At 44.4% G+C, this 14,335-nt stretch overlaps 2 protein-coding genes across 3 annotated transcripts in view; both read right to left on the bottom strand.

The window, feature by feature from the left end:
• NSG2 (neuronal vesicle trafficking associated 2) overlaps positions 1–9,481 on the bottom strand; it is a 62,832-nt gene extending 53,351 nt beyond the window's left edge. Inside the window, exons 1-2 of the mRNA XM_004043028.5 lie at positions 9,381–9,481; positions 8,339–8,489 (exon numbers count right to left, since the gene is read on the bottom strand). Of these exons, the coding sequence (XP_004043076.1) occupies positions 8,339–8,467 (129 nt within the window). The 5' untranslated portion in view covers positions 8,468–8,489; positions 9,381–9,481. The remainder of the gene's footprint in view (positions 1–8,338; positions 8,490–9,380) is intronic.
• A 94-nt stretch (positions 9,482–9,575) lies between these two features.
• The window catches only part of C4H5orf47 (chromosome 4 C5orf47 homolog), a 55,821-nt gene continuing 51,061 nt past the window's right edge, over positions 9,576–14,335 (bottom strand). Inside the window, exon 5 of one of the 2 annotated variants that reach the window (XM_055387384.2) lies at positions 9,576–9,662. The gene's annotated coding sequence lies outside the window, so the exon portion shown is untranslated. Of the gene's footprint in view, positions 9,663–12,653; positions 12,778–14,335 lie in introns of those variants that run through there. The other variant, XM_055387385.2, reaches the window with a different exon arrangement.

The raw sequence follows: 14,335 nt of genomic DNA, 5'->3' as shown, positions 1-14,335 counted from the left end.
GAACAGAGGCAAGCTGCCTAGGCTGGAATCATTACAGTGGAGCCCATAGCTCTGCCACCTGGGACTTCCACAGTCCAGAGGCCCAGGCCATGTCACTGTTCACCTCTCCTTGCTGCCTGGGGTAGCCCTGTGACCTCCAGAAACAGGGAACCTGTTTCTGGGACTAAATAGATCATGTTAAGAACAACAGCAATAATAATTACTCCGTTGCATTAAGCATCTACTACGTACTAGGCACTATGATAAACATTTGCTATGTATTTTCCTCATTTTATCTTTACAACAATCCTTAGAGAAAGATACTAGTGTCATGAGGAAACAGAGGGTCAGAGTGGTTAATAAACTCACCCAGGGTCACAGTGCAAGTAGGCGGAGTTAGGATTTGAATCTAAACTGTGCTATTCTGCCACCTCCCTGTACAGACAAAGACACTGGCTTCACAGTGATCTCCCTGTGTGTCAAAGTGAACAACTTACATCCATTCCCTGAGACCATTCACTGTCTGTGAAACGGGGGTGATTTTTTTTAATAGAAAATCTGAGGCCAGGTGTAGTGGCTTACATCTGTAATCCCAGCACTTTGGGAGGCCAAGGCAGGAGGATCAGTTGAGGCCAGAAGTTTGAGACTAGCCTGGGCAACAAGGCCCCGTCTATTAAAAGTCTTTAAAAATCAGCCTGGGTGTGGTAGCATGTGCCTGTAGTCCCAGCTACTTAGGGGACTGAGGCGGGAGGATTGCTTGAGCCCAGGAGTTCGCGACTGCAGGGAGCTATGTACAATCACACCACTACACTCCAGCTTCAGGACGACAGAGAGAGACCCTGTCTCTAAAAACAGATGAATAAAATTCGACGCATTCTTATGGTTAAAAACAAAAAAAGATGAAAAGTATAGAATAAAATTCTTCAAATGGAACGCACCTACCCCAATTCCCATTTCCCAAACATTTAACAGTTTTCTGTGTGTCCTTCCAAAACTGTCTTATGAATTACAAGAATAAAACGTGCTCACACTATGTGTGTTTCCCCAAATGGGATCACTCCACACCATTCTCTTTAAAGCTGTTTGGACGAAGCAGCATGTCTGTTATAGCTTTCCACGCTGGCGCATGCAGATCAGCCTCATTCTCAAAACCTCTGCTTAGGATTCCACATGCGTGTGCCAGAGCTCAGTTAACCAGGCCCTTCTCAGGGAATGGTCCAAGTTCTTCCCAGTTCTTTTCAATATATAGTGGCCTTTGCATACTTGAAATATATACCCATAGGGTAACTTCCTACCAGTGAAAAGCATACCAGTCAAATGCTACCCACAGTTTACATTGTACAGACAATGCCAAAATACCCTCTGAAAAACACTGCATCACATTACATAACCAACAAGAGCGAACTGAGGACAAGTTTGCCCCAGTATTGTCAACATGAGGAAATATCCATTTTTTTGTGCCAATTTGGTAGGTAAAAAAGTATATTTTGTTTAAGATTGTGTTTTTAAATTATAAGGCATTTTTGCTACATTTATTGATCATTAGCTATTTGCTGGATCTGCCTAATCAGAGATGTTGTCCCAATTTGAGATGATTTATAATTCATCTCTTGAGATTCTCTGAAGAACCAGGGGACTCTAGGGCCTGGAGCCTGCAGTGATGTGCATTTCTGTTTTTCCCTGGGGAAAGCCTATGTTTCTCATATCCTGTGTCTCGGAGAGAAAAACAAACCCTGCGGAAAGCCCAGGGAGAGGCCCAGAAGGCACACAGGCCTCAGTGACAGCCATAGGTCCCCTTTCAGGCCTCCCCTGCAGAGCATCATCAGGCCCCACCCCGCCCCACACCCACCTGTGAAACCCCATCCTTCTCAGCATGCTCCAATTCTGCAGTCTCCTTCTAAACCTATCATCTTCAAGAGACATATTCTGGATGCCCAGTGAAAGAAAGGAAACTCTATCTGTGCTCTCCCTCAGTATGCCTTGCACTGAGCTGGGCCCATTAGACAACTGTCACACTGTTTCCCTCATCAGCACCCTCTGAGGTAGATATTATTGCCTGTTTTAGGGCTGAACAAACTCAAAGCCCAGAGATGCTAAGCAATGTGCCTAAAGCTACACAGTAAGTAAATAGCTTAGCTGAGATTTGAACCCAGGTCTCTAGGACTATGAAGTGCATGTGGCCTACTGTGCAAAATTTAAAGCATGCCATACATTAGTCATTAGTTTCTAAATATCTGTGTTCCTCTCCTCCAACAAGCAGGTAAGTGACCTCCTCCAAGATGCATAGAGACTTAATAATCAATAGAAAGAAAAGAAGCGTTTGCCCAGAGCGCAGCAGCAGACTTGCCAATTATGGTTCCCCTGTGGCTCTGCCAAGGTGGGTTGTGCCTGTCTATGGTTTGCTTTCTGCAGACCTGCCACCCTTCCCAGCACACCTGCATGCAGATCTTGGCTGCACTGTTTTCCTTTGGTGCCCCCTAGAACAGCCTTCCACCTGTCTGAGCCTGTTTCTGCACCTGTAAAATGGGGATTATGGTAGCAACGTCACAGGGGTTGTGGGGACACCTGGGTTATTGTGGCTACTTAGATGAACCAAAGGCAGCAAAGCCCCAAAGGCATGTCCTGAAATTTGATGTCTGCAAACTAATGTTCCAGCTTTTCAGGAGCTTGCTCCCATGGCCTGGAGAAAGCCACCTAGATTTGAGTCTATTTCCTCAGCTACCAAGTAGAGAAATTGAGTCCAGTTTTAAGCTAGGCAAGAGAGGGGATCAGCCAGTAATTTCCACTGCCCACTGCAGGCCAGGCCTAAGGCTACCGAGATGACACAGCCTCAGGTCTAGCTGGGGCCTCAGGTCTAGTGGGCAAATGGAGCAGAGAAAGCAAATTCTCCTCCCAATCAACCTGGTACCACATCTCAATACCACTAGCCTCCCCACCCCACTGCCACTGCCCCACTGCCCTCTCCTCCCTGAATGTAGTAGTGGCCTTCTAACTGGTGTCAGACCTCTCATTCCTTCCTTCTACTCCCATATCGGGGGTGCTTCAGGCAACTCAGTCACCCCTGTTTTGGGGGACACTAATCTGGTGCTGCGTGGAGGACTGATTGGACAGAAAGAAGTAGAGGAGATCAGAAGACCAGGCATGAGACTGAACCTGTCCCTTGTCCCTAGGGTGGCTCACAGCAACGAGGGCAATCTTCCAAAATCAAACTCTGATCCTGTGACTCTCCTGCTTTAAATACCTTTTGAAAAAAACAAACAAACCACATAAACTGGTGCCCACCCCACCTCATCTCTTAAGTCTCTCCCCACCATTTGACATCACCAGCCAATGTGGCCCCCTGATCGTTTCTCCACCCTCCTCAGGGCTCAGTTAGGCCTGCTGCCTGACCACCTTGTCATTATAATTAGGTCCCCTATATGTCTTATCTCTCCTTACATTACAACGCCTTGTTCTTTCCTTAATAGCCCTTCTCACAATTTGCATCTATATGCTTTTATGTGTATGATGGATTGTTTGAAGTCTCTCTTTCTCATTGGACTGGAAGCTCCATGAAAGCAGTGGCCAATGCTGTCTTTTCATTGCTGTGTACCTATGGCCTAGCACAGTGCCTGGCTCACAGAGGGTACCCTACAAGACTTGCTGGATGGATGGATGGATGGATGGATGATGAACGGATGGGTAGATGGATGGATGGATTGGTGGATGGATGGATAGATGGACCACGAATGAATGAATAGGTACAACTACAGCTATACTTATCAGTGGTCGAGGAAGGCATTCAGGAGAGGTGCTGTCTGAACTGGGTTTAGAAAGATTAATATTGACATCATACAAGCAAAGGAGCCAGAAGGGCATTCTGGGCAGAAGGAATGGCATGTTCATGGAGGTGAAGGCATGGAACATCCTGAGGAGTATGCAAGACTCTAGGGCAGGGTTTCCCAACCTTGGCGCTGTTGACATTTGGGGCAGGATAATTCTTCCCAGTGGCAGGACTGGGGGACTTGGGTGTCGTGTACATTATAGGATATTTAGCACCATTCCTGGCCTCCACCCATAAAATGCCAATAGAATCTTCCCTCTAGCTGTGACAATGAAAAATGTCTCCAGACATTGCTAACTGCCCCCCAGGGAGAGAGAACCGCCCCCAGGGAGCACTGCTGCTGCAGGTAGGTCTGGCATGCTAACATTCGAGGCGCAACGTGGGAGTGAAAGGAATGGAGGCCAGCAGGCCAGATGGTGAAAGAGCTGGAGTGGCAAGGTCAAGATTCAGGGATGGGATGTTGTGGGGTGAGGAGATGCAGAAGGTTTCCATGGGAGAAGGACCAACGCACAGCCCTGGGAGGCTTGGGGGCAGTGTGGAGGCTTGGCGGCAGTGAGTCGCATGAAAGGGAGAAGAGGCAGGAGGCAACTCAGGAGCCTGCGGCTCTTCCCTGAGGCAAACACCAGTCTCTCCAGCACCAGGCAGGGAGAGAGCACTGGGGCCTCTGGTGTTCTGTCTGGGGGACCAGTCCAGGTCCCTTCCAGGTCCAGGAGCCTGCCAGGGGGAGGGCTCAAGGGGCAGCCATGGATGAGGAAGCCTAGAGTTTGAGGAAGCACTCTCCCAGAATGAGAGACTTCTTACTGAAGGCACTGCAATGAAGAAAAAAAAAGTTGGAACATCAAGTACACTGAGGTTCCAACCCTAGCCCTTTCACTCTTCATCTGTAAAGTTTAGGCAGGCCATTATATTGTACTGAGCCTCAGTTTCCTCATGAGTGAAATGGGTGCACTGAGATCCACCTCACAAGGCTACTGGGAAGATTAACTGAAATAACCTGAATACCCTGCATAGTCCCCTCCCTAGCCTGGAACAAGTCTTCAGACACGTTCCACGAGAGGATTCCAGCTAGCCTCCAGAAGCTGTTCTCTTGAAATTCAGATTTCATACTACTAAAGGATACTTAGAATACTGATTTTCAGTATTAACAAGCATACTCTGTATTTTACATTTTCAAAAAGAAAAGCCATGATCTGACACTGGGGTCAAATATCCTTCTTTGTGATAACCATCTTAGCTTCAAGTACTCACCATCTATCTGACTGGAGCCTCACCAAAGGGCTGACAGCTGACAGCTGTGTCAGGGCTCACTCTGCCTCCTCTACAAAAGTCCCGTGAGTGAGTCCCAAAATTAGCGTCCCCATTCTATACACTAGAAGACTGATGCTGAGGCAACTTAAGAAACTACCCTCCAAGTTCTTAGCCAAAGCAGGCTGGTAAGAGTTGGAGTGGGATTTGAACCCACCTAAAGAGGTGGCTTCAGAGTCCTTGCTGGTCATCTGGACACTATTCTAAGCATTTAGAGGACCTTTGGCTTCTTGAGCAAAATTTACTTTTAACACATCTGTTCTCATGTCAGGGAAACAATGTAATTACTCTTGTAAAGATTCTAAAATCTAAATATTAGCACAGAAAACTGATAATATAATTTCCCACTCAGAGAACACAGACCTAAGAGAGGGGAATGGAGCGCACTGTGGGTCAGTGGCTGAGCTTGAGCCACAGACCACACCTGGGGACTCCCAGGCTGGCTTACTCCTCATTCCTGCTGAGGTAGAAGGTTCTGGAACAGCATTGCCTGGGCTCTACGTCCAGGATGCTTTCCCAGCTATTTGCTATGGGGAACTATTTTACCACTCTGTGTCTGAGCTTCTGTAAAATTCAGACCAAAGTAGTGACTCCCTCACTGGGGCCTATTAATTCCTGAGAAGAATAAAGAAAATTGCACGCATGTGTGAGTGATTGTGTGTGTGTGTGTGCACGTGCGCGTGCACATATAGCTTAGAATTTAGGAAGCACCTGAAAAATGGTGACGCTATTCTCTTGTAGTTTGTTTAGTTTGTTTGTTTGTTTGTTTGTTTTTGAGACAGTGTCTCACTCTGTTGCCCAGGCTGGAGTGCAGTGGGGCAATCTCAGCTCACTGCAAGCTCTGCCTCCCAGGTTCACGCCATTCTCCTGCCTCAGCCTCCCAAGTAGCTGGGACTACAGGCACCCACCACCACGCCCGGCTAATTTTTTTGTATTTTTAGTAGAGACGGGGTTTCACCGTGTTCGCCAGGATGGTCTCGATCTCCTGACCTTGTGATCCGCCCGCCTCGGCCTCCCAAAGTGCTGGGATTACAGGCATGAGCCACCATGCCCGGCCTCTTGCAGTTTTTTTTTTACCAGGCACTTTACATATGATGCCACATCTAACTTTGTTCTGACCATTGTGAGGTAGATGTGATCCTCCCCATATCAAAAAACAGGAAACCGAGGCCGCCCTGGTGAAAGACTGTGTGATGACAATCACAGTGTCAAACTGGGTGCCCTGGATCTTTCAGGATAATTGGCTTCACGTTGCATGCATGCAGGCCCACTGTGAGAGACAATGCATTATCCTTCAGGCTTTGGGACAGCTTCTGGTACACCGGGACTGGATACTCAGTGGTTATCAGACCTGCCTCCTCTCTCAAGGAAAGAATAAAGCCCTGGGAGGCGGGTGGGAGAGTAAGGCGGGACAGAGACCATGATAATCTCTAGATGACCTGCAGGCATGTAGAAGGCTAGGGGAGAGATGACCTCACCACAATCCCTTTTCTTTTCACACCTCTTAAAGACATGCAGATCTGCAAGGCTATAGCTGTTGGCCTCACAAAGCCCCAAGAGAATATCCTTCCCTTCTCCTACCCAACCTCTACTTATATCTGGGTTCAAACTCCAACATTTCTACTTACTCCTTCTGTGAGCTTGGATAACTCACCAAATTTTCATCTACAAATATGAATGAATAATCCCTGACTCCCAGGTTAATGCACACCTAAAACAATGGTCCTCAACTTTGGCTGCATGCAGGAGCCACCTGGGAGATTTCATTCATATTAATGCCTGGGTCTCACTCTCAGAGACTCTGATACAATTGTTCTGGGTCATGGTCTAGAAAGCAGGAGTTTCAAAATCTCCCCAGGTGATTCTAATATGCAGTTCAAAACCAAGAAGCTCTGATATACATGTAGCACATACTCTATTAATACTGCCCCTTCTCATCTCTTTAGTGTTAGTTGCCTGTTCAGAATTTATCTTTAAAGGCTTTACCAGTTCCTTAGGATGGCACTTAAGAATTCTGTCTGCCACCCCACCCCTGCACATTCTCCTATTGACAATCTCTGCACTTTCAAAACAAATGATTCAACCTCTGGCCAATCAGCAGCCCCTTTATCTAGCTTTGGCTCCTCTTCTGTTGATTGGTTGAAGCCAATTGGTTAAGACACACAATGCCCTCCTGCAGATGCCAATGGGAAATCAAACAGACGGAATGATCCATTGTTCGCTCTTCAGCCAGGGAACTCCATCATTGGCCTCCAAGTCTCTCCCTTACCGTGTACAAAAGCTCACATAATAAAACCCCAGGTTGTCTCAGGTGGACCTGAAATGATACTATTTCTCCCTTCTGTGTCCATAACCCCCATCCCACCTTTGTGTGAATGCCCACCTCCATTCTTCATGGACTACTCCCATGTCAGGAGATGTGCCATCAGCCAGTCACTCATTTCCAGCCACGCCTCCCCAAAAGACACTCTCCTGCAGTCATGCTGCTCCCCTAAAGCTCTCCATGCTTTGCATATGTGTGCCCTTTGCCTTAAAAATGCCTTCCCTGCCCCACTCCATGGTCTGCCAGGAAGGGTTTTTACTCACCTTTAAAAGCCCAATTCAAATGCTCTCCTCTGCAGTTTGCCTAACCTGTCCTCTCAGTCCCATTCCCAAACCCTCCCCACCCCAACAGAATTTAGTTGTTTCCACCTGTGCACCCTCACAATCTTTGTAATGCTCAGGTATAACATTTACCAGGATGAATTAGATTAATCTGTCATACTAGAAAAGGATTTTGTAATTTTGTCTTTTCATAACCAACTCCTAGCATAGGGACAGGGCCTTAGCAGGTACAAACTGAATGCTTGTTCGAGTGAATCCAATCCTCTGTCCTCAAATCTATACCTGTCAATTTTTGAAAGACCTTCCCAAAATAATCAAGATGAATTTTCTGTCACCACCTAGAAGCTTATTAGTATTCATCAGCTGTAAGAAAACTTTAACAAGGAAAGATCAATTTGCTTGCCCATTTATGCAGATATGAACAAAAAATGAATAAACACTTACCATAAATCTGAAATAACACAAGAGATGTCTTGGCTCTGGAAGGAATAACTACATTTTACAAGAAAGGGAGCACATTTGGCAGATAAGGGAATGAAAGGATTTGGGGGGTGGAATTTTTTGCTGCTTTATTTCCTGAGATGGGGGGAGCCTGGGGGCTGATGAGAGCAAGAGGACCTGCTTTACCTTTTCTGGAGCAGGCAGCTGTAAGTGATTAACCTCCAAGGGAGTGATGAGAGGGACGGTCTGGAAGCCATCCTCAACTGAAGGCGGCTTGGTTCCCTTCTCGCTGGGGTTACTGTTCAGCTTCACCATCCTTACGCCTTTCTTCCCAGACCTAAGGCAAGCAGTGGGATTCTGGTTACAGCAGGAGGTGAGGCAGAAAGAGAGGGCTGACGACAGAGAAAATAGCACTGTCCTCAACAGCTCCACTCAAGTGGCTTTCAATCTAGTGATCAGTCATTGATCTTCCACTAGATTTCCTGACATGATTCCCATTGTCCAACAAAACTTCTTTAATCATCAAAATATGCCACCTTCCCATGGGGTTCAACAGCACTCAAATTTAAGGAATTCAAGGAAAATCCTAAACCTATACACACAAAAAATATAAGTGCAAAACAAATACCCAAGACACTAGAGCTAAAGTGCTCACACAATGCCAGTAAAAAGATTATACTTAGTGCAAAATGAAGTTCTATTATACCACCCCCCCCACCCGCAGTATGATAAATTTCACCTCACCACTCTGGTTGCTATTCTATTATGTTGGTTTTCCATCGGCAATACCCTAAAACACAATAAATACATTCAATGTCTCAATGTGTACCCTGTTACATCATATGTGGATTGTACATGAGGTGCAATTTCCTAAAATAAAAACAAACAAACAAAAAGGCTAGCTTGAACCTGATCCTGTTATTCAGCCATGGAATGCCTCCATTTCCTCAATAGCGAAGGGCCATTTTTTTTTTTTTTTGGTTCCATGGAAAGTTAGCAGCCCCCATATTGCAGGATTGCCAACTAAATAAACAAATCACATTTATTCATCTCCAGATCCCTTAGAAGTCAAATGGTGCTCCCCTCCCACCCCCAGAAGCTCAACACAACTGAATTTCTTCTCTCAGTCCTGCTGATGGAACGTTTAGACAAAACAGGGTTGTTGTGGGGGTGAAAGGGGTTGGAAGATATTGGGGAGTGGTTATAGCAAAAACAAATGCCTACTTACTGTGCTGCACTCGTGGGGGGTCAGAGCAGATTCAAGCCAATTTGAAGAGGAGGAGGACGGCCAGGAGTCCTCCCTCCTCAGCCCGAGCTTGTGGTGCTGAAAGGACAGCGCCTCGCGTGTGTCTGGATCGGAGCTTCTGAGAGCAGGCGTGAGCGAGCAGGGAAGAGCTCCTGGCAGCTGCCTGCCTGCTTGCTCGCTCGCGTCCCCTCCTACCGGGGAACGCGCTCCCACACCATCTGTCATCTGGCACCACCTGCTGTTTCTTATGCATGGCCACAACCACTGCACGGGACAAAATGGTTTCAAGAAAGTGGGAAGGATTTTGGCCACATCAAAAAAAAAATTAATATGCACCATATAACAAGTAATCCTTGAGCCTTTGGAAAAACTGGAAAAGCAGGCACATTCATTAGGAGAGGGCATTGCCTCCTAAGACCTTCCAGAACAATATCATAAAACACACAATGGTTCAAGACCTCTACCGTGCTCTGACCCTGTGGTCAGGACAGAAGGGAAATATATTTATTGTGTATCTTTCATGCAGTGGGCACTTTTCCAGCCTCTTTCAGACTATCTCCCTCATTTGCAAAATGGTGTTTCTAATAGTACACACATGATGGGGTTAGTACAAAGCATGAAATGGGATAGCATAGGGAATGCATGTAGTACAGAGCAGGGACTATGGCAAGCACTGTATTCACATGAGCTACTACACTCAACATTGCACTGTGATCATACAGGTCAGCCACGGTAACCAGAGCTGGAATTTGAACCCTGATCTGTGGCCACCAAAATTTGTATCCAGCCCAGGACATTACACGGCTTCCAAGTTGGTGCCTGGAATCAGACAGGGCAAAGTCCTAGTGTCTGCTCTACCAAATTCTGGCTGTATGGATTTTGGACATTTTGCATTCATTCTTTAAACCTCCATTTCCTTATCTCTGGTGTAAGAATAATAATATCTCTCTTGCAGAGTGATTGTAAATATGAGAAGAGATTGTGCTCAAGGAAACCCCTTATTACTTAGGGACAAGGTTCTGAATGGCTGAATTATTTCATCCCTGGGGATTGCTCATAGATTCTCTTCAAATCCTCTGAGGTCAAGGCTGTTGCCACTGTTTTCACTAAGCTGTGGTTCAAGTCACTGACGGTTGTTCATTCCCAGCTGCAGTGCTGCTTATGATGCACTTCATGAGGCCCAGCTGTCTTGGCATTTGTCATAGGGTCCCCTTTTGCTTTCAAAAGTATTCTAGTTTATGTGATAAATTGTTAGGTCACCCTAGTTAGTGCTCATGTGCTGAGCATACACTCTGCTAGCTAAAAGGTCAGGAGAAAACGTAAGTATTATATATATTGTTCAGTAATGAAACGTGTGGGGGGGGGGCACGTGTGTGGAGAGACAGAGAGAGAGAGATTTTCTGAGACAACAAAGGCTAGCACATCTGAGCTGCACAGGGCTATATTAATAGAAGTAGGCAGATACATGATATGGGAGTGTCCCAATAAATGTTAGTCCTCCATTCTCTTCTTTCCAAAGACCTAGATGAGTTTTCAGGTGCAATCATTGTGACAACACAATGTGGATAACCACGTGGAGTCAATTGTGAACCCTTGTGTTTAATCTTTTTCCTCCAGAGGAAAAAGAAATTCCCTTTGACATGTCTTGTGATTGATTCACACATAGAAATCACACTTTTAATAATTTCAAGCCAAGCTTCTGCACAGCAAAGGAAATAATTAACAGACTAAAGAGACAACCTACAAAATGGAAGAAAATATCTGCAAACTATGCATCTGACCAGGGGTTAATACCCAGAATATATAAGAAACTCAAACAACAGCCAAAAAAAAAAAATCTGATTTAAAAATTGGCGGCCGGGAGCAGTGGCTCATGCCTGTAATCCCAGCACTTTGGGAGGCCAAGGCATGTGGATCACAAGGTCAGGAGTTCGAGACCAGCCTGACCAATATGGTGAAACCCCGTCTCTACTAAAAATACAAAAATTAGCCAGGCATGGTGGCGCATGCCTGTAATCCTAACTACTCGGGAGGCTGAGGCAGGAGAATCACTTGAACCTGTGAGGCAGAGGTTGCAGTGAGCTGAGATCACGCCACTGCACTCCAGCCTGGGTGACAGAGCAAGACTCTGTCTCAAAAAAAAAAAAAAAAAAAGGCAAAATACCTGAATAGACATTTCTCTAAAGAAGACATACAAATTGCTAACATGTATATGAAAAAGGGCTCAATGTCCCTAATCATCAGGGAAATGCAAATCAAAACTACAATGAGATATCACCTCACCCCAGTTACAATGGCTATCATTAAAAGACAAAAATAACAAATGCCATCACGAACGTGGAGAAAGGGGAACTATTATACACTGTCAGTGCGAATGTAAATTAGTACAGCCATCATATGAAGAACAGTGTGGAGGTTCCTCCAAATTTAAAAATAGAACTACCATATGATACAGCAATTCCACTACTGGATGTTCATCTAAAGGAAGGGAAATCAATATGTCAAAGAGATATTTGTACTTTTCATGTTTACGACAGCACTATTCACAATAGCCAATATATGGACTCAACCCAAGTGTGCAATCGACAAATAAATGGATAAAGAAAAGGTGATATATATATATACACAATGGAATACTATTCAGCCACAAAAAATAACTTCTGTCATTTGTGGCTACAAGGATGAACCTGGAAATTCTGTAAAATGAAATAAGCCAGGCACGGAAGGATAAATACTGCACGATCTCACTAATGTGAAATCTTAAAACAAAAAACAAAAAGTTAATCTCATAGTAGTAGAGAGTAGAATAGTGCTTAGCAGTGGCTGGAGATAGTAGGGAGTGGGGAAGAAGGGGTAAAAAGTTACTGTTAGACGGGAAGAATAAATACTGCCGTTACCTTATTCCTTCTATATAATCAAAATTTTGTATCCTTTGACCAATGTCTTCCCCCTACCCCCAGTCTCTAGTAACCACCATCTCTTCTCTACTTCTAAGTTCAACTTTTTTATTCCCACCTGTAAGTGAGACTACATGATATTTGTCTTTCTGTGCCTGGCTCATTTCTTTTATTACTATTATTATTATACTTTAAGTTCTAGGGTACATGTGCACAACATGCAGGTTTGTTACATATGTATACATGTGCCATGTTGGTGTGCTGCACCCATTAACTCGTCATTTACATTAGGTGTATCTCCTAATGCTATCCCTCCCCCCTCCCCCCACCCCACGACAGGCCCCGGTGTGTGATGTTCCCCTTCCTGTGTCCAAGTGTTCTCATTGTTCAATTCCCACCTATGAGTGAGAACATGCGGTGTTTGGTTTTTTGTCCTTGCGATAGTTTGCTGAGAATGATGATTTCCAGCTTCATCCATGTCCCTACGAAAGACATATTATCTTTAAAAATTAGCAAGGAAAAAAAGTGAGAGTAAACAAATACGAGTTGTCACATTTATTGTTATCTGTGACACTGACTTTTAAAAAGGAGGAGAAAATATTGTCCATAATATTGGCTACTGTATAATGTGGACCCATTGCTTAAGGGACCTATATATTCATTTTTTATGTATTCGTTAGTTCTGTAATAAACATACAGTACCCACTATATGGCAGATAACCAGGGATATGCATTATGAACAAGATGGGAACATAATAATTCTGGAAGGAAAATATTACTAACCCCATTTTATAGAACAGACAACTGAGACTCAAAGGGGTTAAATAACTTATATAACATTATAGGTGTGAATCCTTTCCATCAATAAAACTTCTTTAGTTAATGAGAACCCAATAAAGTGAGGACTGTGCCTGTTTTGTTCACTGTGTATATCCAGCATGTCACCTATTGCCAGGTAAAGAGAAGGTGTTCAATAAATATTTTTAAATAAAAAAAAAATCTGCTTTTACACTGCACAGTAGGGTAACTATGGTTAACAATATTGTATTGCATATTTTAAAAGAGCTAAAAGAATTTTGAATGTTCTCATACAAAGAGATGATAAATAAATGAGATGAACATGCAAAATACCCTGATTTTGTCACTGTAGAATGTATACATGTATCAGCCAGGCACGGTGGCTCACACCTGTAATCCCAGCACTTTAGGAGGCTGAGGCAGGCGGATCACCTGAGGTCAGGAATTCAAGACCAGCCCAGTCAACATGGTGAAACCCTGTCTCTACTAAAAATACAAAAATTAGCCAGGCTTAGTGGCAGGTGCCTATAATCCCAGCTACTCGGAAGGCTGAGGCAGGAGACTCACTTGGACCTGGGAAGTGGAGATTGCAGGGAGTAGAGATCATGCCACTGAACTCTAGCCTGGGTAACAGAGCAAGGCTCCATCTCAAAAAAAAAAAAAAAAAAAAAAAAAGAATGTATACATGTATCAAAACATCACACCATCCTCCGTACATATGTACAATTATTATGTGTTAATTAAAAGCAAAATTTCAAAAAATAATTTCAAGCCAGTTGTATTGAGTTTAGTAAGGTCCAAGCCTGTCTCAAGGCAGTGGGAAATTCAGGTCTCCTGATATGTGAGTCCAGGAGAGAAGCTGCAGGAAGAAACAGAAGGCTGAAGTGATATGGGAAATTTTCTCCTGGTTGGCAAGGTCCTATTTTTTCTTCTTCCAGCTATTTTGAAATATACAATAGATTTTTATAAATTATAGTTACTCTACTGTGAGGGGTTCTTAATACAATAGACCATTATAGTATAATAGACTATTTTTCTGCTATGTAATGATCTTTTTTTTAAGAGACAAGGTCTCGTTCTGTCACCCCCACTGGAGTGCAATGGCACAATCCTATTATAGATCACTGCAGCTTCAAACTTCTGGCCTCAAGTGATCCTTCTGCCTTGGCCTCCCAAAGCACTGGGATTATAGGCATGAGCCACCTATGCCTGGCCTGGAGTTCTTTAAAATATGTTTGTAGT

This window comes from Gorilla gorilla, chromosome 4 (genome assembly GCF_029281585.2).
Source record: "Gorilla gorilla gorilla isolate KB3781 chromosome 4, NHGRI_mGorGor1-v2.1_pri, whole genome shotgun sequence".
In the NCBI taxonomy this organism is placed as follows: Eukaryota; Metazoa; Chordata; class Mammalia; order Primates; family Hominidae; genus Gorilla; species Gorilla gorilla.
Note: the sequence above shows the minus strand (reverse complement) of the source record. Positions and strands in the feature narration are given on the sequence as shown.